Source organism: Centropristis striata, chromosome 1 (assembly GCF_030273125.1).
Source record: "Centropristis striata isolate RG_2023a ecotype Rhode Island chromosome 1, C.striata_1.0, whole genome shotgun sequence".
Taxonomy (NCBI): Eukaryota; Metazoa; Chordata; class Actinopteri; order Perciformes; family Serranidae; genus Centropristis; species Centropristis striata.
In genome coordinates, this window is record NC_081517.1 from 45,322,288 (window position 1) to 45,347,965 (window position 25,678).

Here is a 25,678-nt window from a genome sequence, read left to right on the forward strand (position 1 = left end):
ACTCTAAATTATATTTACTCAGTTTGTTTAGTGATTTCTACTCAGTTTTCCATATGATTAACATAATATTTCAGTTACATTTACTCAATTTATGTGGTAATTGAGCCAATAAGTCAATTCATTCAGACGTACTTGAAAATATTACTTAAATTTACTCGTTACTCAGGTTTTGTTTCACTGATTTGAGAGCTTTCAAATCAACTCAATATTTTTAAGTGTAAAAATTTTGCACTGATTGAATTTGTCTTTTATAGTTATTTTGTGTCTTTTTTTAGTCTTTGTGTCTTTTTGTGTCTTTTTTTAGTAATTTTGTCTTTTTGTTTCTTTTTTTAAAGTAATTTTGTGTCTTTTTTTAGTCATTGTGTCTTTTTGTGTCTCTTTTTTGTAATTTTGTGTCTTTTTATGGTCATTTTGTGTCTTTTTTTAGTCATTTTCTGTCTTTTCTGCTTTGTTTTTACGTCTGGATGTGATGAAGAAGTCATGCTTTGGCGCTTTTGGTGACTCCAGAGGTTTAAAGTAATATGCAATATTATTATTTTTGAGTGTAATATTAAAAATCAGCCATTTATCAACAGAAAAGACAAGCGATTAGGACCCATTCTGCATCATCGGCTGTAAGGCGACTCCGTGTGTGTTCTCGTCACACTCGGCATCATTTCCAGTTTCTTCTTTGAGATTCTGCGTGACGGGATCCACAGTTTCATGACGTTTTACTTTGAAAATGTCCCACCTCTCAGGCAGCAGGCCGCTATTGAACAAGAACAAAGACAGCGAGGAAAAAACCAAGATGGCCACCAGGGTGCAGAGCATGGACACCGTCCTGATGGGGGACTTTTGGACGTAGACGCCATCTTCCAATGTGCAACCAGGAAGTTGAAGAACAACAGGAAGACCGAGAGCGTTCTCCCCCAACAGGAACCTGAAGGGCAGCCCGATGGCGTAGCCCATCATGGCGCCATAACCATTGGTCACTTTAAAGAAGAGCACGGAGACCAGGTGGGGGAAGATGAGGGTGTAGGAGGCGTCGGCTCCCAGGATCCAGAGCGCCAAAGGGCTGGTGGTGTAGAAGGTGATGGAGGTCCCAACCAGACCCACCACCACCACCGTCACCCGGATCACCCACTTCATCTCATTGTCTGATGCCTAACAAGGAGTCAAACAAAGGGAGAAACGTCATTTTTCATCATGCTTTCCAACGTAGATTGATTTGGATTTGATATGTTTTTGTATTAGAAGCAATATAGACATCTAAACCCTCATCTCTAGAGATACATCGGCCTTCATTTATCAAACCAGCGCAGATCTGAACGTAAATTTGGTCTTATGATAGGGTTCAAGTGTGATTTATCAAACAATTGTATCTCTCCAATCACAGTGTGAGAATGATCAGCTGTTGATAAATGTGGCGGCTTGAAACAAGCGTCATTTAAATACCACACCCTAATATATATATATATATATATATATATATATATATACAGTACAGGCCAAAAGTTTGGACACACCTTCTCATTCAATGCGTTTTTCTTTATTTTCATGACTATTTACATTGTAGATTCTCACTGAAGGCATCAAAACTATGAATGAACACATATGGAATTATGTTCTTAACAAAAAAGTGTGAAATAACTGAAAACATGTCTTGTATTTTAGATTCCTCAAAGTAACCACCCTTTGCTTACTAGAATATAAGACATGTTTTCAGTTATTTCACACTTTTTTGTTAAGTACATAATTCCACATGTGTTCATTCATAGTTTTGATGAATCTACAATGTAAATAGTCATGAAAATAAAGAAAAACGCATTGAATGAGAAGGTGTGTCCAAACTTTTGGCCTGTACTGTATATATATATATATATATATATATATATTAAAAATATACCGATTCAGAAGGCTCACCTCGAGAGTTTACGACACCGAAGGACGCAATACGGCCAAAAAGAGGATATTTTCCCCGTAAAGTCAGCTTTTTTTTTTTTTTTCAAAACTTTTTTTATTGGGTTTTGCAGATGAGTACAATTGTATTAAACATACACCAGAACCAGACAAACAGAATTATGTTTTAATGGTAAATTATGTAGTCTAAACATGTTTTGGTTTGTCACCATTAAAGAACAAAACACAGAGTTTTATCAGCTCCAGACATCGATACTGTAGTCTAAGATTAATTCTCAGAATCAGACGTGTCGACTTCACACTGACTCAGATTTGTGTTCACGATCTGAGAGCAGACTGAGATCTGATCCTCACCTCACGTCCAAACTGATAAACACAGAGCCTTGTAGAAATGATCGTACGCTCGTTTTATAAATGAGGGCCACTGTTTCTCTGAGCCTCCACCACCAACATCTTGTCCTCTCACCTGTTTACGCAGGATGTTCTTGTAGATGTTTGAGGAGAAAACAGAAGTAGCAGACAGCAGGCCAGAGTCTGTGGACGACATGACAGCAGCAGCCACAGCTCCGATCCCAATAATAGAGATGTAAGGAGGGGTGAGGTACTGGAGGGTCAGGGGCAGCACCAGACCATATTCACCACGTTCATACGGAGATGGAGAACCATACAGAGTCAGGTTCCAGTCTGGAACACAGAAATAATAACAATAAATGATTGTACATTCTCCTCATACAGCCATACTATGGGCTCTATTCTGTAAATGAAAGGTTTTGCTGTCTCAGGTACATGCTACCCCTCGGTCACATCATACGCCATCATGGACTACAATTTCATTGCTACGCAGATGATACCCAACTCTATCTCCACATAAACCATCACTCACATCACTGCCATTCTGCTCACCATCACAAACTTCCTCAATGACATAAAAACCTGGATGAACAGCAACTTTATCAAACTCAACTGCAACAAATCAGAAATCATCTAGAACTCCCTCTTTACTCACATCCGCAATTCACCCCACACCTTCAAAAATCAACTCAAAACCTTTTCAAAATAGCTTACAAGACATGAACTCATAATATCTCATCTCTGTTTAGTTTTTGTCTTTTTTCTGCATTTTGTGTTTGTGTGTGTCTAAGTTCTCTGTTATGTTAAGCGACTTTGAGTACCTTTTAAAAGCACTATAAAAATCTAATGTATTACTATTATTATTATTATTATTATTATTATAACTACAGGTGCATAGAAAATGTGAAAAACAGCTCTGTTTATTACTGTGGAAATTGCTGCTGGCCTGACAAGAGATAACAACGAGTTAGCAATTAGAGATGGTTGAGTCTGTTTGGGTTTCAGTAGTACTGCTTATCTCAGCATTGTGAATTTGTGTTTGTATAACATCGGGAAAATCCCAAAGGATGCCAAATGTAAGATACACTTCAGCTGTCACATCAACTCTTGATAATGTACACTAATTATATACAGGCTAAGGAAGGCAACGAGCCAGTCGAGGGGAGCCTGTCTATGTTCCCCTCTTTGTAACAGACTGAGTTCCCCAGTCAGCCCTATTTAAAAAGCAAAAAAAATGAAATGCAAAGTAACCAGAAAGTAGCTGCTGTGCAAATTTAAGTTTTGAGTTTTCTGGAAAAGGTTTTGAGTTTTCTGGAAAAGGGTCCTTTTTGGGAAAAACGGGGAACATAGGGATGACCCCACTCAGCCCATTGAACCCTTTGGCTCAGCTGCTAGCTAGCTACTGTCGCTAATGTTACACTAATGGACAGTAGTATTGTAACACTTACTTCCTAGGCAGCGCACACATGCACAAAATGAAGCTAACCTTTTTTTACTTGCATCTAAGCCGAAAGAAAGACCAGACAAATTCTGCTGAAGCGACAGAGGTTCTTTTAGCAGGACTGAAATGTGTTTCTATGTGGATACCTGGGATGCATGCAATGAAAGTACCTCATTTTTCCACATCTGAATACTGACCAACATGTATTAAAGAGGAAATCTAAAGTTTAGATAACTGTGGAGCTGTGGGGAGGAGGCTATACTACAGCTAATGGTATGTATTGCTACAGGGGAACATAGGACACTTTTTGGGAAAAACGGGGAACATAGGACCGTTTTTTTTTTAAAAAGAGTCCTATGTTCTCCCAGGGAGGCTGTTTTCTTTGTTACGATTCAAAACATTACATGACATTTTATAAAAATGTAATAATTTTTGCTGGACAAGACAAATATATCCTGGCCACAAATTAAGCATATGTATTAACCCTTTATCGGGCAAAGAACTATATTTGGTAACTTTAGGTAATATTTCGAGAAAAAAAGTTGCAAATTTACTAGATTAAAGTGGCAAATCTGCGCGAAAAAAGTTGCAGATTTACGTGAATTTACGTTTCTCCCAGATTCACCACTTTAACCCTTAATAGAAATACTTGCAAATTTCAAATTTCAACCCTAGAGAATATTGGAGGATATTACATACAGCCACAATGTGTAAAAAACATACGAAAATAATAATATTTTGAGAAAAAAATTTACGAGATTAAAGTGGCAAATCTACGAGAAAAAAAATGCAGATTTATGAGATTCAAAGTGGTGAATCTGGGAGTAAAAAAGTTGCTTTTTCCCCCACTTTTTTGTCGTAAATCAGTGACTTTTTTCATGCAGATTTGTCACTTTAAATCTCTTAAATCTGCAACTTTTTTCTTGTAGATTTGCCACTTTAACCTAGTAAATTTGCAACTTTTTTCTCTAAATATTACCTGAAGTTACCAAATATAGTTCTTTGCCTGATAAAGGGTTAGGGACTTTCATCTCCAACCACAGTTCCCACCTGTGGATGCAGCGACAGCCCCGACCAGGACCGGAGGAATCCCCAGGACGGCGATGACGACAGCAGCAGCGTAGCAGGTCAGCTGGGCGGTTCGAGACGACGAGGCCGACAGCGTCCTCTGGTGGAAGCTCTGGAAGGAAAGACTACCAAGAGCCTGGAAGACACAGCACAGGGAGGAAGAGGAGGAAGATACATGTTGAGGAAAAGAAACAATGGAGATCATTAACAAATGATTAACCCTTTGATGCTCAACATAGAAACACCTTCTAATGCACAACATGGTCTAAAATGACTAATTCCCCATGTTATTTCATGCTGCTGTGTGTTTGAATACTTTTTTTTTTTTTTTACATCAGATCATTATAGCCATTTTTCCTTTCATACTAGTTTTTGTATTATTACAAAAACTAGTCATTATTATTAGTTATCAGACAGCAGCACAGACTGCTGCAGGTTTCACCTGCTGGATCCAGGATATTTTTGGATTTTTTACTTTTGTACAGTGTGAGGAAGTGAAGACGTGTCATCAGTTCTGTATACAGTCTATGAGAAGGAAGCAGAAAAGAATGATACTAATGAATATTGATCTTACAATCATGAGGAAGTCATCGATCCAGCCCCAGACCGTGTCCTTGTCCAGGGTGCCCACCCAGGGCTCCTGGTAGCTGTGGTTGAAGGCCGTCTGGGCGATGCTGGTGGACTTTGGGTTGAGCAGGAGGAACGGGACACACAGCCACTGGGAGGAGATGAGAGTATATTATAGTGCAATATATTTATATTCATATTATCTAATAACTACCTCTACATGCTACCACTCATCCTCATTTGTCTCCTTTACATACAGAGCTATTTATTCTATATTCAGTATTTTTTTTGCCATTCAATATATTTATTCTTGTTGTGATATTTTTTACTTTTTTACCTCTATACCTTATTGTCCTTAAGTGTTTGTGTGTTGTTGTTCTTAATTTGATTTATGGATAATTTTGTGCCCTCTTAAAAAAAATGTTGTATCTTTTTTAAAATAATTTTTGGGCCTTTCTTTTTTAATAATTTTGTATACTTTTTTTGTCTTTTTTTTGTCTTTTTTAATAATTTTGTGTCTTTTTTGTCATTTTGTTTCTTTTTTAAGTAATGTAGTTTTTTTCCTGTCATTTTGTGTCTTTTTTAGTAATTTTGTTTCTTTATTTGGTATTTTTGTGTCTTTTTAAAAAAAACGTTTTGTCTTGTTTAGTAATTTTGTGTATTTTTTGGTCATTTTGTGTCTTTTAAAATAATTTTGTGTCTTTTTTTTTTTAGTAATTTTGTGTCATTTTAAAAATAATTTTGTGTCTTTTTTGGTCATTTTGTGTCTTTTTTTAAGTAATTTTGTTTCTTTATTTGGTATTTTTGTGTCTTTTTTAAAATAATTTTGTGTCTTTTTTGGTCATTTTGTGTCTTTTTTTGGTCATTTTGTGTCTTTTTTTGGTCATGTTGATCCTGCCTCCAGCAGGTAATCAGAGTTTGAGACCCCTGGTGTAACTCACCAGACTGATGAAAGCCAGAGAGAGCTGAATAACATCAGTGTAGGCCACAGAGTAAAGTCCTCCTAACAGGGTGTAGATGATGGCTACAGCTGAGGAGATCCAGATACAGATGGAGTAGGGCAGGTCCAGGATCACCGTCATAGTGGCTCCTGGTACAAACACACATGTAGAAACACAAAAGCTTTAATCCCATGCTGTAATTATAAATGTCTGATTTTAAATCTCTTAAATCTGTGACTTTTTTTCCCGTGGATTGGCCACTTAAATCTTGTAAATTTGCATGTTTTTTCTAGTAGATTTGCGACTTTAATAACATAAATAAAGCGACTTTTTTATTGCAAATTTGTCACTTTTAATCTTGGAAGTCTATGACTTTTTTTCCTGCAGATTTGCCACTTAAAATCTCTTAAATTTGTGACTTTTTTCCCGTAGATTGGTCACTTTAATCTCACAAATTTGTGAGTTTTTTCTCTTGTAGATTTGCCACTTTAATCTCGTAAATTTGCAACTTTTTTTCTGCAGATTTGACACTTTAAATCTCTTAAATATGTGACTTTTTTTCCCCGTAGATTGGCCACTTAAATCTCGTAAATTTGCATGTTTTTTCTCGTAGATTTGCGACTTTAATAACATAAATTTGCGACTTTTTTATTGCAAATTTGCCACTTTAATCTTGGAAGTCTATGACTTTTTTTCCTGCAGATTTGCCACTTTAAATCTCTTAAATCTGTGATTTTTTTCTCGTAGATTTGCCACTTTAAAAATTACTAAACAAGATTTTATTCAGTAGGTATATGTGTTTACCTAAGCTGAGGAGCGTGCAGGCCACCCAGAGGATATCAGCCAGGACCGACGGCAGCACCAGGACTCCACTCAGGAGGTTACCGTACTTGATCTGGAACGGGTCCATCATGGTGATGTACTGCTTCTCCCTCATGGGTTTAGCAAAGAACAGTCCACCTGGTGGAGAGGAGGAGATATTAACTATTATACACGGTAAAAAAATCTGTTGTTTTTATGGTAAAAACCAGCAGCTGTGGTTGCCAGAACTTCACCGTAATAAATACGGTGCAACTTTTTCTAATATTACGGTAAAATGATATTAACACTGTTGATTTCATGTTTAAGACACACATTTTATTCCATATTTTACCGTATAAATAAAACGTTTTTCCATCAAAAGAAACGCTGTTCTGCCATATAATTGACAAGAAAATACTTTAAAGATTAAAGATTTTACCATTAAATATTACAGTATATTTCTGTTAGAGATATGGTCTTTAGTACATTAAAAAGTGAGAAAAAGCATTATTACAAAAGATAAATGCAAAAATTACAGTGATGCTTGTATATATATGACAGTATATTGCCAGTATATTTTATAGTGGAGTAATGTATTTTAAAAAACTGTTAACATTTTTTTGCAGTTTTGGCTGATTTTATGCTCTTTTTCTGTCAAGGATTAGCAGTTTTTCACTGTAAAACCTACATACATGTTTTACAGTGTATTGTATAAATATGAATATGCTATTTTAAAAAAACTCTACTTTGTGTTGCACAGTTTGCACTACAACCTGTAAGTATTTAATGCTCTAGTACTTACAATAATTTACATCTTATATATATATATATATATATATATATATATATGCAGTCAGTGTAGCCTATAATGTCAGAGGAATTCAATATTTTTCACTTCTGTTCTGTTGGTTAGGGAAAGAAGTAGTTATGGATGGATGGATGGATGGATGGATGGATGGATGGATGGATGGATGGATGGATGGATGGATGGATGGATGGATGGATGGATGGATGGATGGATGGATGGATGGATGGATGGATAGATAGATAGATAGATAGATAGATAGATAGATAGATAGATAGATAGATAGATAGATAGATAGATAGATAGATAGCTAGATAGATAGATAGATAGTATGAGTAGTCTTACCGATGATGAAGGACACGGAGTAATGTAGAGGCATCAGAGCCCAGATTAAACCCATTTTAGGAGAATAAACCGCTTCAGCCACGCCCAGAATGAAACCACCTCCAACCCAGGTAGCTGTGGAGACACACACACACACACACACACACACACACACACACACACACACACACACACACACAGTATAGTTATAGTATACATGCCTTGAAACCTCTGAAATGATGAGCAATGGTCATGGTCAGCAATATTTTTGTCAACTGTCTCGTCTGCATTTTGTAGCTTCTGCTGTGTTGCTTTTATTTTGGATCATGTGTTTAACATTTTTGCAGCTGTCTAATATTAAAGTTTCTATGTAATGTACCACTCTTCACCACCCACCTGCCCTTTATGTGAATGAGCTGAAGGCTAAATATCCTTATTTAACTCTGGCTGAACCACTGATTGTGGCTGCAGCTGATTGGTTCCTGAAGGCAGGTAAACATATATATAAGATCTGTTTATGTGTGTCTAAGTTGACCGTGCTGTGTTGAGGCTCTGCTCCGTGTCTCTCTGTAACCCCTGGTCTCTCCATTATTCTGTTTCTATTTTCATTTTTGACAAAACAAACAGAATCCTTCCTGTCTGTCCATGTTCAGGTCCTCATGTTGTCTTGAAGTGACCCCTGTTACATAATCCAGCAGGGTTTGATTGTTTAGATAAACAGCTGCCGGCTTTTCCTCGACTACGTTATATTAGGCTATTTTTATTTAAGATATTTTTTATTCAAATGTGCACTTTATGGAGATTTGATTTAAAAAAAGAAGGTTCTCCTGTTGTTATACAGTATTTATGTTCACTCTTATTTTGCGATAAAAATATCAGGATATATATCCTAAATCAATATTCAGTCTAAATATTTCAGGATTTGACTTTTGGTCCATATGGCCCAGCTCTAGTTACCACGAGGAAACAGCTTTTAACCCCCTGAAATCTTCTGCTATTATGTCTGTTAAAAAATCTTCACCATGTCATGTTGGTATCAGTGTTTTCAGCGTTACCTCACCTTTATGTCCTGGTAATTCATTTTTAACTTTGACTTACTGGATCAAAATGTTGAACCCAAAAGAAACAAAAGAAAACATCAAATCTGATCTTGAAAATTACATTTCAATACACAGAATTTTAAATGTTGCAGAAAATTATGTTTCACACACAGAAATGTACATGTTGCAAATATGAACACAGGTTGCAAATATTAAATATAACAGGTAAAATTAGGATAATGGCACTAGAGCTCTGGTCTGCTGTTAAATTATTACAATATTGGGGAATTATTACATTATCAGGACTTGGGAAATGAAGGCTAACCTGATAATGTAATAACCTCCATTAATGTTATACTTTATTACATTATTGGTAAAAAAGTGTATTAAATTATTGGGAATTTATTACATTATCAGGTTCTACAAGGCTCAATGTTGCTTCATTTTTATGTCTTCACGTCATGAAGAAGTTAATGTGCCGGTTGTTTCATGATAATTACGTTGATATTGAGACAGTGGGGTTAAATAAAACCTACAACAGGGCCGTTCTCAGCATATTTACCCAACACAAACAGCAAATAACAACAACAACAACAACAACAAAGAACAGAGAGAATATCTGACCGGTCATGGTGAAGATGCCGACCAGCAGGCTGATGTTTCTGTCTCCCAGCAGCACCACCTCCGTTCTTCCTCCATGACTCTTCCTCTCCACCTTCCTGGACTTGTGAGCGGCCCAGACTCCGGTCCCCAGGATCAGGATGTAGAAGAGGACCACGGCGATCACTCCGGGGACGTTCAGAGCCATGCTGGTCCACCAGGCAGCAGATACAAACACATCCACTACTATAGAGTCTACTGTAAACCTGGACCCAGAGTGGACAAGGACGAAGTTCAGAGTTTTAGTTGTTCAAACAGCTGGTGAAGTCTCAGCCTCTGGAAAAACACCCACCACATCAGGTCCTGGCACCAGGCCACAGCTGTTGGCAGCGGTTGATATTTGCTCATGTTGACTCTTTTACTTCTGCTGGTTGAGCTTTTTAAAAAACACCATTCAACACACACATTCACACGATTTATGGATCTGATTTTACATTATTTTTTAGTTTATTTCCCTTCTAAACCTAACCCCTCTGATTAAAGTTTGCAAGTTTTTTTTAATTTTCTGACGTTTTTACCTTCTAGCTCAGTGATTCCCAACGGGGGGCCCGACCCCCCCAAGGATGGCGCCAAAGATCCACGGGGGGTCTTGAAGCCTTCTTGATTTTAAGGGGTGTAATAAATCTAATGGGTTAAATGTATACATCTATACCTATACATTTGAAGAAAAAAAAAGCCAATCTACAAACTCACAACACAAGGCAAGGCTTCATGCAAGTTTGAATATCTGCGTTTTTCAAAACCAAGTAATTCAGCATATAAATCAGGGATGGGCAACTTAAATGCTGCAGGGGGCCACAGTGTTTCATGTTGACTACCACAGGGCCACATATAGGAGCGTGCACTTAACTAGATATGATGAAACTGACATTTTAAATATATTAACAGTGCAGTAACTTAACATATTTCATGCTCAAATGCATGTAGAACAGTTTAAATAGGAATACAAAAGGTTTGAAGCAAATAAAAAATAACCACTTACTGTGATTTCTTTTCAGTTCAAGAACAGCAGACCAACATTAAATGGTAAAATAAAATTAATTTTGTGCATTTTTACACTGCACTTTTAAGATTTCATGCTCAAATGCATGTAGTTGTACTGAGGGCCACTTCAAGTGAGGGTGAGGGCCGTATGTGGCCCCCGGGCCTCCTGTTGCCCACCCCTGATATAAGTGTAAATTTAACTGTTTAAACACTATTTTTCAAGAACACCCTGTACTATGTAATACACAAATAAATAGAGCACAGTTATATCAATCCTTTAACTATTTATTTATATCAAGCAATTACAATTATGACAATACTACTCATAAAAGAAAACACTATACATATCTATTCTACATGTATTTAGTGTAAATACAATTGATACAAAGAATAACATCTTAAAAGGAACCTGAATAAATAAATTGGTCTTTAAACAAGCCCTTAATGACAAAATAAAGATCATATTGTCATATAATGTTACACACACACTCATGTCATGTCACCATTCATTTACCTGAACTAATACAGATAAAAAATACATTCACATTTAAATGCCCGGTTGCATAAACTACTTAAAGTTTCAAACTTAAGTTTGTTTTTCCAAAAATATTTCCTTATTAAAGCTCACAGGTTCATTTAGAAACCTTTTGGTTCTCTCCGTGCCAAAAATAATCAGTGAATCATTCGTTCTTTCCATTTTCAATTGGCAATTAAAGATCAAATGATGTTATTTGTTTTTTATTCTAACAAAATATGTGAAAAAAAATGCTTGTTTTTTCATATTTCAATATTAGGCTCAGATCAAAAAAATATGAAATTTAAAAACAGGCACCAGGACAATCTGTGAATCATTCGCTCTTTCCATTTTCAATTGCTAATCAAAATCAAATAATGAAAAATTGACTGGATATTTTGTTATTTGTTGTCTATTATAAAACGAAAAAAATGCTTGTTTGTGGATACCAGGTCCATCTTGTCTGTGAATTTAAAAAAGTCAAGCAGCAAACTCATTATGTGCGTTATGTGACAGCTAACTCATAATCAACAATTAAACTCCTCGAGAATAACTCAGCTCCTGTTTCTCTCTGTGTTCTCTGGCTCCGACTAGCTTACAACATGTAGATTAATGTATTTATTCAGTGCCTTTTTAAAGCCCCTTTCATAGCGCCGTCCTGCAAATGTCCAACGATATATTGGGGGAAAGATCTGTGCCGGCTTTTCTCTTTAGGGCGTTCATAGTGATCTCATGAGGGCAAAGTGATATTCTGCCCTTTTATAGTCTGGCATCGCGGAACGAGGTGGAGGAGACGATAGTACTGTATAAACAGAAAAAAAAAAGAGTCAGAAAAACAGGAAAACATTTTTTTTTTAAAACAGGAAAAAATAGTCAGAAAAACAGGGAAAAAATAGTCTGAAAAGCAGAAAAAAAATTGCCAGAAAAAAAGGAAATAAATAGTCAGAAAAACAAGATCTTTTTTTTTTTAAAACAGAATTTTATTTTTTTTTTAAACAGAAAAAAATAGTCAGAAAAACAGGGAATAAATAGTCAGAAAAACAAGATTTTTTTTTTTAAAACAGAATTTTTAAATTTTTTTTTTTAAACAGAAAAAAATAGTCAGAAAAACAGGGAATAAATAGTCAGAAAAACAGGGGAAAATAGTCAGAAAAACAGAACAAAATAGCCAGAAAAACAGAAAAAATTTGTCTGAAAAAAAAAAGGGAAAAAAATAGTCAGAAAAACTGAAAAAAAAAAATGTAAGAAAAAACAGGGGAAAAAAGCTCTGTAGCAGTACAGTGTTTATGTGCTGCAGCAGCATGTGTTGACTTAGTGACCTCCGTTTGTTTACAACAAGCAGTGGACACAACGTGTACAGTTAGCATGCCGGTTTGTTTACAATAAGCAGTGGAGACTGTGCAGTTAGCGACGGTGGCCTCAGTGAACGTAGTAGGGACGAAAAAGCAAAGTAAAAGTGTAAAATATATTATAGTTTCCCCCATATTAGGTAGTTGATGTACTTCCCCAGAATCATTTTTAAATGCTCCAACGACATCCAAACAAACATCCACTTGCTGTGGTCGGCCATGTTGTTTTCAGAGGTTGAGCAATGAAATGCATTTACCTCAGAAGTCTGAATTTTCAGTGCAATTGAACGCAGCAATAGGAACTGGGGAACATAGACACGCTCCCGTTTACAATAAGCGGTGGACACCACGTGTATAGTTAGCATGCCGGTTTGTTTACAATAATCGGTGGACACAGTACAGTTAGCGATGGCGGCCGCAGTGAAGTGATTGGATGACTGTCGGACCCAGTGGGAGGCGTGTTAGACGTCAAATATTCCACCTTCCCGGGACGTCCCGTTCATAGTCGTCCCGCTTCCAACATTCCCACCATTTTTCCTCGTCTGTGACGTCTGGAGGGAAAAATTGGTGGATCATTTGATCCCGGCATCTCGCTTCGAGAGCGTTCATAGTGGAGGAGAGACGTTAATATCCCGGCATTAAACGGCTCTATAAAAGGGGCTAATTAATATCTTTTTATTGGGCATCAACCTGCATTTATGGGTGTATTTGTTATTGCAGAGCCAAAGGATTAAATAAACAAATCAATCATAATCTGCTGATGATTACTGTTAACTAATAAACTAATAACTAACAGCACAACCTCTCATGTGGTAGCTTCACTGAACTCAAGGCACGTGTTCCTTTAAAATCTAAACATTTTAAAGCTTTTTTTTACTCTACCTGAGCTACTTTATGTGGCAAGTTCCACTAGGATTACATACAATGTAATACAGCACCTTACTGTTGGGGATTCAAACAGGACAAACCCCCTTCTCGTAAAGTGTTGGTCCACTAAAAACACATGTGGGTCTCTTTGGTTTGGTAGATATTCCACTTCTCATCTTGTTTATTAGACTGTGTGCAGGTCTGGATGAGGGTTATTGGCTAGAAGCTGCATAGAACTGCAGACTCTGCAGGGGTTGATTCACCAGCAGCGCTAATCTGAACACACTATAAAGTTCTTCAATCTAATGTTAGGGTTGGGCATCAGAAACCGGTTCCTAAAATCTGGTTCTAAAAGAATCAAGACTACATTTTCCATTTCACTTCTGCTTATAGATTCCTATGCAACATTTCTGGACTCGATGACACTGCACAAAGTGAAACATTTAATTTAGATTAGACCAGTGGAGGACTCAGACCGTTTGTAAAAATAAAAAGGGCCCATTCTGCACAACATAGGGCCCACCAACACGCAAAAAGCTCTGATGCATCATGCATGATTAAATAGTCCTCATCCTTGATTACGATTAGCATTAAGTTAAAGGAGATCCAGATCAGACCAAATTCCATTGGTTTTTCCTCCTTTCCTCTCCTCACGTTGTGCTGCATTTCTTTTCTTTCATCTCTGTGTCATATTGTTTGTGTGTTTTATACGTTTTGGACGGGTTGATGGCAAATCTGGTTGTACTAGTACTTGTTACTCTGTGCAATGACATTAAAGGCTTCTGATCCTGATAATCGATAAGCAGAATAATAATACGAAATGGAATCCTTAAAATCCAAATGATACCCAACCCTAGTAGTGGAGCGGCTAAGTGCTCATTTTTGAAAGAATCGTTCAGTTTATGATACAAGTGTGAAAATTGGCATGAACACTCTCCATGGGTCACAAGAAAACTGTCAGAGAATTTTAAGATGGCGGACAGAAATTTCAAGTGGCTGGGAGTGTTTTTTTGTCAACCTTTAGAGACTCACACCAATGTGTGTGCGTGTGACACTAACTAAACAATCATATCGCTTAACTGCTCCACTAAGGTGTCGGCCATCTTGAAAAATGGCCGCCATCTTGGAATTTCAAGTAACTGCGCATAGCTTATTGTCAAGTGGCCCATAGATACTGCTCATGCCAATTTTTATGCTTGTATCACCAAATAAACCATTATATAATTTAACTGCTCCACTTAGGTGTCGGCCATCTTGAAAAATGGCCGCCATCTTGGAATTTCAACTAACTGTGGGTGGCTTAAATGGTAAATGGGGTGCACTTATATAGCGCTTTTATCCAAAGTGCTTTACACTACACACAACGCTCATTCACCCATTCACACACACAATCATCACACAATGTATCACCAAATAAACCATTATATCACTTAACTGCTCAACTCAGGTGTCGGCCATCTTGAAAAATGGCCGCCATCCTAAAATTTCAAATGTCTCTGACAATTTTCTTGTCAAGTGACCCATGGAGAGTGTTCATGCCAATTGTCGCATGAAAATATTGCTTTATGGACCTTACAGTGGAGCCCAACAACCTCCAGTCTGACTTCCTGTGTTGAGTCTTTGGAGGACTCATTCCAGCAGCCTGGTGAGGAAGTGGCTGATGAAGATCCCAGCGACGAGGATGACGAGCATGATGAGCAACGTGAGGCCGCGGCGTAACACCAGCTGGGACACTGACAGGACGTTTCCCACTGTGGTGGCGGTGGGTTTGATCTGGCCTGGAACATGAACCTCCTGGTAGGCGTGGTCCTCCTCAGGACTCTCAGCACTGACCGGGCTCTGGTGGTTCTGACTGGAGTCTGGAGGTTTAAAGGGACAACCTGAAGTATTAACCCTTAATAGGACACTCATTGAAATACTTGCAAATTTCAACCCTAGAGAATATTGGAAAAAAGTTTACGAGAATGCGCAGATTTATGAGATTTAAAGTGGTGAATCTGCGAGAAAAAAGTTGTTTTTTTCCACTTCTTTCTCGTAAAGTTGTGATTTTTTTACACAGATTTGCGTCTTTAAATCTCTTAAATCTGCAACTTTGTTTCTTGTAGTTTTGCCATTTTAATCTAGTAAATTTGCAGCTTTTTTCTCAAAAACCCTAAAATGAAATAAATAAAAAAAAGGATAAAAATAAATAAAATAAAATGTAAAATGTACTGCCCGCACAAAATAAAATATGCATGTATACAAATAAAAACAAATCAAATCATAAAATCAATATAAATATTTATAAATATTATTGTTGTTATATAACTGAATATATTAAATCAACATAGGGAGAAGAGATTAATAAGCTTTGACTCCTTTTGAACACAAATAAGTGTTGAGTCTTGTTGTTTCATTTTGTGTTGTTGTCTTGTATTTACTGTTGTTCCTTTGTTTTTAATTGTTCATCTTTATTTCGTGTTCAATGAATTCTCAATCAATCAATCAAAATAAAACACTGCCACATGAGGATGTTTGAGTTGGAGCTTACCTATATTTTCCATCTTGACCGCCTCTTCTTCCTTTAACTGGACTCCTGCTCTCACAAGAGCCTGATGAGACATTTAACATAGTTGTCAGTCGGTTTTTTTAAACAGGAGTAAAACGTTGCATTTTGATTGGTCGAGGACGTTGGTACCCACCTCTTTAGAAGCCTTCTTCCAATCAAGTTTGCACAAAAATGTGATGAAAAAAATCGACTGCAGTAGAACACAGATGCTGAGTCCAGTCCACAGTCCTTTAACAGAGGAGAGTGTTAATGAATGTTACTCGACAGACAGGAGGTAAAAATATAAGGGTTGGGCGATATATCCATATAAAACTAGGACTGCAAGCAGTACTGAACGGGCCCTCGCAGAGTGGAGCCGTCGGAGGAGGGCACGTCGGGGTAGGGCACGTCGGGGTAGGGCACGTCGGGGTAGGGCACGTCGGGGTAGGGCACGTCGGGGTAGGGCACGTCGGGGTAGGGCACGTCGGGGTAGGGCACGTCGGCGGAGGCCACATCGGGCGCGGCAATGTGGGCTCAGTCCCTATGGGTCCCAAATGGCGTGTCTCCTACCACTGTGCTCGGGGTAGGTGTAAAACATAATACTCGCTGTAGCCAGCAGGGGGCGCAATGACTGTGTGTCAATATTGACATGTGGGTGTGTCCAGGGCTGGCCCCTCATCATGTGTGAGAAATTTGGGACAGATTGGACAATGTATGGTCAAGTTATACAGTCTCGTGTTTCATGGCGAGACGCCATATTTTGGCGCCATGCCACGCCCACATAGTGTGACTGTCGGTAAAGATTTATACAACTTTTGATCCCAAAGGCTTCGTGATGGTACTGACCAAGTTTGAAGTCAATTGGATAAAATTTGTAGGAGGAGTTTGTTAAAGTATGCGAGCTGGAAATGGGCAAAAACGATGACAAGTTCCATATTCAATCCAAGATGGCCGACTTCCTGTATGTTTTCGGGTATGGGTCCAAGAGGCTTTTTGGTGTGTCTTCACATGATTCATGTGTGTACCAAATTTCGTGTCTCTACGTGAAGCCTACTGCGAGGGCTAGGCATAAAAGTTGTTACTTCCTGTTGCCAGCGGGGGGCGCTATGACTGTGTGTCACTATTGACCTGTGGGTGTGTCCCGGGCTGGACCCTTATCACGTGTGTTAAATTTGGGACAGATTGGACAATGTATGGTCAAGTTATTCAGTCTGGTGTTAGATGGCGAGATGCCATATTTTGCCGCCATGCCACGCCCACATAGTGTGACGGTCGGTAAAGATTTATACAACTTTTGATCCCAAAGGCCTTGTGATGGTACTGACCAAGTTTGAAGTCAATTGGATAAAATCTGTAGGAGGAGTTCGTTAAAGTATGCGACCTGGAAATGGCCAAAAACGATGACAAGTGCGATAGTCATTCCAAGATGGCGGACTTCCTGTTGGGTTTGAGGTATGGGTCCAAGAGGCTTTTTGGTGCGACTCCACATGAAGCACGTGTGTACCAAATTTCGTGTCTCTACGTGAAACCTACTGCAAGGGCTAAGTATAAAACAAGTTACTTGCAATTGCCAGCAGGGGGCGCTGTGACTGTGTGTCAATATTGACACGTGGGTGTGTTCCAGGCTGGACCCTAATCACGTGTGTGAAATTTGGGACAGATTGGACAATGTATGGTCAAGTTATACAGTCTCGTGTGTTATGGCGAGATGCCATATTTTGCCGCCATGCCACGCCCACATAGTGTGACAGGCAGTAAAGATTTATACAACTTTTGATCCCAATGCCCTTGTGATGGTACTGACCAAGTTTGAAGTGCATGGGGTGAAATCTGTCAGAGGAGTTATGTAAAGTATGCAAGGTGGTCATTTTATGAAAGGGGGCGTGGATTAAGCATAAGGGGCAGGGCTTTCTGAAATATTGTTATTTAGAAGTGTTAAGGGCAGGACTCTGATGAAGCATGAGAAGTTTGGAGCAGATTGGACAAAGAATGGAGAATTTATAACAATCTCGTGTTTTATGGCGAGACGCCGTATTTTGACGCCATGCCACGCCCACATAGTGTGACCGGCTGTAAAGATTTATACAACTTTTGATCCCAAAGGCCTTGTGATGCTACTGACCAAGTTTGAAGTAAATTCGGTTAAATCTGTAGGAGGAGTTCGTTAAAGTATGCGAGGAGGAAATGGGTAAAAACAATGAATTGTGCGATATTCGAACCAAGATGGCAGACTTCCTGTTGGGTTTGAGGTATGGGTCCAAGAGGCTTTTTGGTGGGTCTCCACATGATTCATGTGTGTACAAAATTTTGTGTCTCTACGTGAAACCTACTGCAAGGGCTAAGTATAAAACAAGTTACTTGCTGTTGCCAGCAGGGGGCGCTATGACTGTGTGTCAATATTGACACGTGGGTGTGTTCCTGGCTGGACCCTAATCACGTGTGTGAAATTTGGGACAGATTGAACAATGTATGGTCAAGTTATACAATCTCATCTTTTAAGGTGACACGCCATATTTTGCCGCCATGCCACGCCCACATAGTGTGACCGGCTGTAAAGATTTATACAACTTTTGATCCCAAAGGCCTTGTGATGCTACTGACCAAGTTTGAAGAGAATTGGATGAAATCTGTAGGAGGAGTTCGTTAAAGTATGCGACGTGGAAATGGCCCGAAACAGCAGGAAACGCCATTTTCGAGCCAAGATGGCCGACTTCCTGTACATTTTAGGGTATGGGTTCTTGAGACTTTTTGGTGCGTCTGGTCATGATACATGTATGTACTAAATTGCGTGTCTCTACGACATTCCTGTGCGAGGGGCTGAATTTTCTTGACTTTCAAGGGGGCGCTGTTGAGTCATTTTGCCACGCCCATTCCCATGACCACTAGAATACGTAAATTTCAGCGAAGATTTATGTACATTCCAAAAATGGCGAGTTTTTGAATATGATAAAGCCCCCAAAAAGGCAATTCATAATCCGGAAGACAAAGAATAATAAAAAACAGACCAATTACAATAGGGTCCTCGCACCATTAGTGCTCGGTCCCTAAATATATATCAATATATATTTAAATGTGATATGGAATTAGACCATATCTGATATATCGATATAGTTCAATTTTCTTTCTTTCTTTGATATAAATATAAATATTTCTGTCCATATGATGCTCTAATATGTTTCAACAGACTATAATTGACCCATTTTAAGCATTTTTAGGCTATAAAAAATATAAAAATTTGACCATTTTTGACAAAAATAGACATACTATAATATGAGGTTTTTTTGGAGGGAGTCATTTCTGGACATCCCATAATGTGGTAATTAGTTTCTATTTTTTGACTAATAGTTGTTGACCCGTGAGTCCTGGGATTTGAACCAGCGACCCCTGTGGTAACAAGCTGATTTCCTAACCTCTAGGACACAGACCACACAGAGAGAACTGGATTATTCAGATACTTTCTGACAAACTAGACCACCATTGGCCTATTCTATTTCATAGGCTGTTTTTATTTATCTTCTTCATCACATTCAGACATAAAAAAACACACAAAATGAGAAGACAGAATAACCAAAAAAACCCTAAATAAGACACAAAATGATAAAAAAGGCACAAAATGACCAAAAAAAGACACAAAATAATTAAGAAAAGACACAAAAAGACACAAATGACCAAAAAAGACACTAAATCACAAAAAAGACAAAATAACTAAAAAAGACACAACAACAGACACAAAATTACCAAAAAAGACACAAAAAGGCACAAAAAGATGACACAAAATGATAAAAAAGACAAAATGATAAAAAAAAAGACACAAAATGACCAAAAAAAAGACATGAAAAGACATGAAAAGAATTCAAAAATGGACAAAATAGCCCTTTAAGACTCCATAGAGTTAAATTAACAGTTTCAATAAAACAACTTGTCACATGTCATATTTGGCTTTGACTGAACATTTTCTCTCACTTTGTGATAAAAATATCAGGATATATATCGTATATCGATATTCAGCCTAAATATATCAGGATATGACTTTTGGTCCATATCGCCCAGCCCTACAAACCATCATGGATATCAGAACTATTGTATATTACTGGTGTGGTCTTACCTATGATGCCCATGTTTGCAGCAAACATGAGGGAGACCCCGATGGGGAACCCAATGAAGTAGAAGCCCACCAGGTTACACAGAGCTCCAACCAGCTGTTTCCCTGCTCCTCTGAGGACGCCTCCAGCTGTTCCCTGTTCACAGCACACAGAGATTGGGTCAAACACACTCTGTATGTGTCAATAATGGCTCTGAAATGTTCATTAGTTGTAGTTATAAGTTGTTTCTCACCGCAACAGCATCAGCAAGATGCATGATGGCAAATATGATCATGACGTCAGAAACCCTCAGTAAAATATCTCTAAAAAACAAACAGACAGAGATTCTTCATTGACACTTCAACATGTTTTAACAAGAAGAGTGACAGTTAACTGTTTAAAAAACATCTCCAGCTAACAGATAAATACAGTGAACCGTTTTGGTTTGTTTTAACCCTGTGGAGTGTCCAAAAGCTCCCAATAATCCAGACTTGTTGCCTCCATCAGAGTATAAAACAAAGCAGCGTGGAGCCCTACTGTACATTTACCTCTAAAGTTCTGGCTGTAAACTCCATGAGGCCAGTTTCAGTTTGGTGATGATATACCAAGTAAAACTGGAGACAAGCTCAAATAGATTTAGTATCAAATGATAGAACTGGATGGAGCCCTCTTATATGGTAGATTTGACACCTTTGATCACATTTGACACATTTAACATTCTTTATTGAGCATGATAGTGTTTTGAAAGTTTTGAAAAGATTCAAAATCACATTTTATGTTGGACTAAAGGACTAAAAAAGACACAAAATGATCAAAAAAAAGATACAAAATGACCAAAAAGACACAAAATAACAAAAAAAAGACACAAAATGACCAAAAAAAGACACAAAATGACCAAAAAAAAGACACAAAATGACTAAAAAAAGACACAATGACTAAAAGAGAGACACAAAATGACTAAAAAAAGATACAAAATGACCAAAAAGACACAAAATAACAAAAAAAGACACAAAATGACAAAAATGACTAAAAAAAGACACAAAATGACTAAAAAAAGACACAATGACTAAAAGAGAGACACAAAATGACAAAAAAAAGACACAAAAAGACACAAAATAACAAAAAAAAAAGACATAAAATGACTTAAAAAGACACAAAATGACCAAAATAATTCCGCTTCTGTGTTTTCCCTTGTCTTGGTCCAGTCCTCAGTTTGTCTTGTTTTCACCTTTTGGATTCCTCGCAAGAGTGATTTTTCTTTGTAATTTATTAGTTTAGCTCAGTTCTTAGTTTCATAGTTTTTTGAGTCAGCCATTTTTCCTCCTTTTTGATATTTTGTTCTTTATTATTTTTCCCTCTTTAGTCCTGATCCAGTTTTTCATCGTGTTTTAGTAGAATCTTTTATTTTTCCTATCAGGTTTTGTTCCACCCTTTTAGTTTGTAGGAGTTATTATTTTATAGTTTTCCTCCCCGAGAGTTCAGTTAGTTTTCCCCCTTATCTTATCTTAGATTAGGATATTTATATTTAGTTTTTAGTGTAGATAGATTCAGTGTTTTTCCTCCTTTGGAGCGACTTTTCTTTGTGTAGTTTTTACTCAGAGTCAGGTGAATCAAATATTAAAATCAAATTAAGTGCCTGTTTTTCCATTTTGTATTTTTGATCTGAGCCTATTATTGAAATATGACAAAACAAGCTTGTTTTCCGTTTTTTTGTGTTATAATCAAAAACAAATAACAAAATATCCAGTCAATTTTTCATTATGTGATTTTTGATTGCCAATTGAAAATGGAAAGAACGAATGATACTCAGATTCAGGTGTTTTATAGCTCTTTTCTTTCTCTCTGTGAGGACTTACCCTGCTGCATTCTTTAAATAAAGAAACTTTTAAAGTTCACCTGCTCTGTATCTGAGTCCTGACTTGGAAAAAAAAAGAGAAATGTGTGTGTTTGTTCATTGTGGAACAGAAGAGGTTAAATGAAAGGGAAGAAGCTGGCCAACAGACTCTGCTAATCATCAACATGATGACTTTAGTCGTGTTTAACAGTCTTTGACAGAAATATGAAACTAAGTCTGTCTGTCCTCTCCTCCTGTATCTCACATATAATCCCCACTAAGCAGCTTAAGGAGATATTTTCCACTCTTAGGCCTGTTATTTTGCAAATTTGAACAATTCTCTGGCCTCTGATCATTTTTCAGGCAGTTTTAGTTTTAAGCACACCACAGCTGAAGACATTTTATTTTTACGCTCTATCCATAAGTTACTACAGACCAACCTCTGAATTGTTATTGTGATGTTTTAGCTCAGTGGTTCTTAACCTTTTTTCAGTGATGTTCCCTCTGTGAAATATTTTTTCAGCCAAGTTCCCCCTAACCAGGGCAAAGCATCTTTGGTTGAAAAAAAAAAAGGACTTAAAAACAGAGCGCTGTGCCATCAGTCTGATTTATTAAACTTTGGAGCTGATAAACACATACAAAATTCAAACATTTGAAGAAAAAAAACTATTTTAAATGTTAATAATCCATGACTAAATGTATTACATATATTTCTCATCACTAAAATGTAGTGATTTAAACTAATTTAGTAAAAACAGTTACCATATAAACATTTAAAACTATAAAATGAACCATTTAAAAGTCCATAAATGTGCAAAACTCTGCTCATTTCTAGTGGTCTCTCTTCAACTATTTAGGTCGGGTTGCAACTTGTGGATTTAAATCCAATTAAAACATAATCTTCAAGATACAGACGGAATTTTGGCCTTCTTTGCCACTTTTTCCTCCGTGTTTTCAAAAGATTTGCTGCTACGCTTCAACCACAACTCAATCTTTGAGTTTTCAGGTGATTGACAGGTTGGGTCGAACCATCCTGGTATGGAGGACACTGGGTTTTTAGGATCATGAAATTGAATAGCCTACTGAATATAAAATTCATTTTATGAACTTATACTTAAATTTTCCTCAAATATTTATTAAATAATTATTTTTAAACGATTTTTGCATGGATGCTACTTTTTAAATGTGTATTTTAAACTCTCACGTCCCCCTGGAGTGCCTTCACGTACTCTTTTAGAGATCTTGATAGTACAGAGACAGCTTTAGTTGACGTTACTTTAACTGCAGTCAAAGATGACTGCTCAATTCTAGTTTTAAGTTTTTAGATTTAAGCGCCGTTCTAGACAGTCGATCACAGAATCCTCTATGATCGACTTGGAGACTTGTGAAGGCATCAGCTGCTTGGCTCTCAGGTGATTAGACTCATATCTCCCCAGCCTGTCAAATAACTTCTTCTGTCTCTGGGTAACTCCACTTATTCACCAGCTCAGTTGAATTGTGGTGTCCCACAAGGCTTCGTTCTCGGCCCCATTCTGTTTTCTAAATACATAATCTCTCCAGTTAATTCAATTCATGATGTAACTCATCATATTTTTCCTGATGATACTGTGTTATACAGTGACAAGAAAATATGTGAACCCTTCACTAAAATCACATAGTTTTCTGCATTAATTTGTCATAAATGCGATCTGATCTGCATCTAAGTCCCAAGTTTGGAAACATGCAATGTGCTTAACCTAATACCACACAAACAATTATAATATTTCATGTCTTTATTGAACACATTCATGAAACATTCATAGTACTGGTGGAAAAAGCAAGTGACCCTTTAGGATAATGACTCTATCAAGAGCTAATTGGAGTCAGGAGTTAGCAAACCTGGAGGCCAATCGATGAAACCAGATTTGAGTAGGTGTAGAGCAACTTTGACCTATAACAAACTGTCCACAGTTAGGCAAATTGTCCACAAACTAATGATTTAGTACAGAAGCTGCTGTCCCTAAAAGTGGGCGCCCATCCATTTGACTCCAAAGGCCCAACACAGAATGCTCAGTGAGGTAAAATTAAAAAAAAACTGGTAAATACTTGAAGGAACATCTCTGTTGGAACATCTCTGTGAATGAGTCTACCATATGCAAAAGATTGGAGGAAGTGGCTTCATGCCTGTTAAAAAACCCCCATCATTGTACACCTGAAGTTTACCAAACAGCACCTTGAACACAACACTACTAGTCTAGTCTTTACAGCCAACATGGCGTCATTACGGTAATTTCACTCGCGCCCGGAAGCCCAGAAAGTAGGAATACAGGTGGAGAAACAGAAACAAAAAAACAAAAAAAGATGAAAACGAAGGACGTTTTCACTATAATTTTAGTTGGTTTTAGGTGGTTTTGTAACCGCACAATACAGTTTGTTAGTTATCGTTTTTTTTAAAAACTCTATTTTTTATTTTTATTTCAGTCAACAAAAATGTTTTTTCAATTCTAGTTTTCGTTATTTCGTTAGTTTCCGTTAACTATAATAACATTGGATTGTACTCACTGCTCTGATGTGAAGATGTATCCAATGACATGTCTGGTAACTCCGAGGATGGTTCCAACAAAACATGCTATCACGACTGCCATGGGAAAGAGACAAAAAAAAACAGTTGGTGATAAATTCTAATCTGAATGAAAAGTGTACATTGAACAATTTACATATTACCAGTGAAGAAATGAACACAAGAAAGTGGAGTATTAAGAAATGATGGGTTGAGTACAAGAAGTAGTAGGTAGGCCAAAACTGTGGTTTACACATTCAAACTGAGGAGGTTTTGACTTTGACAATTAATTGTAAATATTAAGTGAAATTAAAGCTGATCGTTGAAGGGGCTCAATTCTAGGGGGCGCTAGTAGGTCATTTAGCCACGGCCATTTCTGAAACCAATGAAATACGTCAATTTTCCGACGGGATTTAATTTTATCCAAAGTTTGGTGAGTTTTGGAATATGATAAAGCCCTCAAAAACGTGATTCATTTGCCGTTACAATATCCATCAACATTTAACACTGTAAGGCTTTTTGATAAATGGCACCACTTCCCCTTTTTTAACAAGGAATTTTTGAATGACTTTTGCGTTTGTATGTGTGCCCTGTGTCTTTGTTTTCCTCTTTTATTATGCAGACTGAGGTGTGCCATAGTCGCGGTGTGATTGGTGGAGAGGTTCCACTCCTGGGCCGTGATTGGCTGCAGCCGGAACCACCCGGTATAAATGGAGCCAAGATGGCGGCCGTCGGTGGCAGCAGGCATTTCCTCGTCCTCCTCGTCTCCCAACCGGTTCACACTTTCGTTTGGTATAACGTGTAGTTATTTGGATATAATCCCCTTGTTTGAGCAGTAAGGGTGGGTTGCCAGGTTTGGTTTCTCGTTTTCTCCTGTTTAAGTAAGTAGGGAGGCTTTGTAACCTTTGTTTTCTCAGGTGGATTTCTTATTTTTAAGACCGGATCCTTTTGTTTGTTATTTTGGCTTTAGTCCACCCCTAAGTCTAAGAATAGATATGTACTCACTGAAGTTATTATTGTAAATAAATACTACCTGTTCTTTAAACTAAACTTTGTTTGTGGCTACTTGGGAGATGGGGCCTTTT

At 37.5% G+C, this 25,678-nt stretch overlaps 2 protein-coding genes across 2 annotated transcripts in view; both read right to left on the reverse strand.

The window, feature by feature from the left end:
* Positions 1-377: 377 nt before the first annotated feature.
* LOC131979728 (high-affinity choline transporter 1-like) lies at positions 378-10,146 on the reverse strand. Its single transcript, XM_059343724.1, has 8 exons — positions 9,862-10,146; positions 8,219-8,332; positions 7,072-7,227; positions 6,268-6,416; positions 5,334-5,477; positions 4,742-4,895; positions 2,366-2,583; positions 378-1,143 (listed from the first exon to the last, which is right to left on the reverse strand). Exons 1-8 carry the CDS (start codon positions 10,043-10,045, stop codon positions 589-591), a joined length of 1,674 nt encoding a protein of 557 aa, XP_059199707.1. The 5' UTR covers positions 10,046-10,146; the 3' UTR covers positions 378-588.
* Positions 10,147-11,153: 1,007 nt separating this feature from the next.
* LOC131979703 (multidrug and toxin extrusion protein 1-like) overlaps positions 11,154-25,678 on the reverse strand; it is a 36,046-nt gene continuing 21,521 nt past the window's right edge. Inside the window, exons 12-17 of the mRNA XM_059343708.1 lie at positions 24,596-24,671; positions 20,474-20,543; positions 20,244-20,376; positions 16,293-16,387; positions 16,142-16,202; positions 11,154-15,470 (exon numbers count right to left, since the gene is read on the reverse strand). Of these exons, the coding sequence (XP_059199691.1) occupies positions 15,241-15,470; positions 16,142-16,202; positions 16,293-16,387; positions 20,244-20,376; positions 20,474-20,543; positions 24,596-24,671 (665 nt within the window). The 3' untranslated portion in view covers positions 11,154-15,240. The remainder of the gene's footprint in view (positions 15,471-16,141; positions 16,203-16,292; positions 16,388-20,243; positions 20,377-20,473; positions 20,544-24,595; positions 24,672-25,678) is intronic.

Excerpts from the sequence above, each read along its gene's own strand:
- LOC131979728 (XM_059343724.1), bottom strand. The coding sequence starts at position 10,045 with ATGGCTCTGAACGTCCCCGGAGTGATCGCCGTGGTCCTCTTCTACATC. Across the intron at positions 5,478-6,267 it reads CTCTGGCTTTCATCAGTCTG|TGGCTGTGTGTCCCGTTCCT; the intron begins GTGAGTTACACC and ends ATCTCCTCCCAG. Across the intron at positions 4,896-5,333 it reads TCGATGACTTCCTCATGATT|GCTCTTGGTAGTCTTTCCTT; the intron begins GTAAGATCAATA and ends TGTGTCTTCCAG.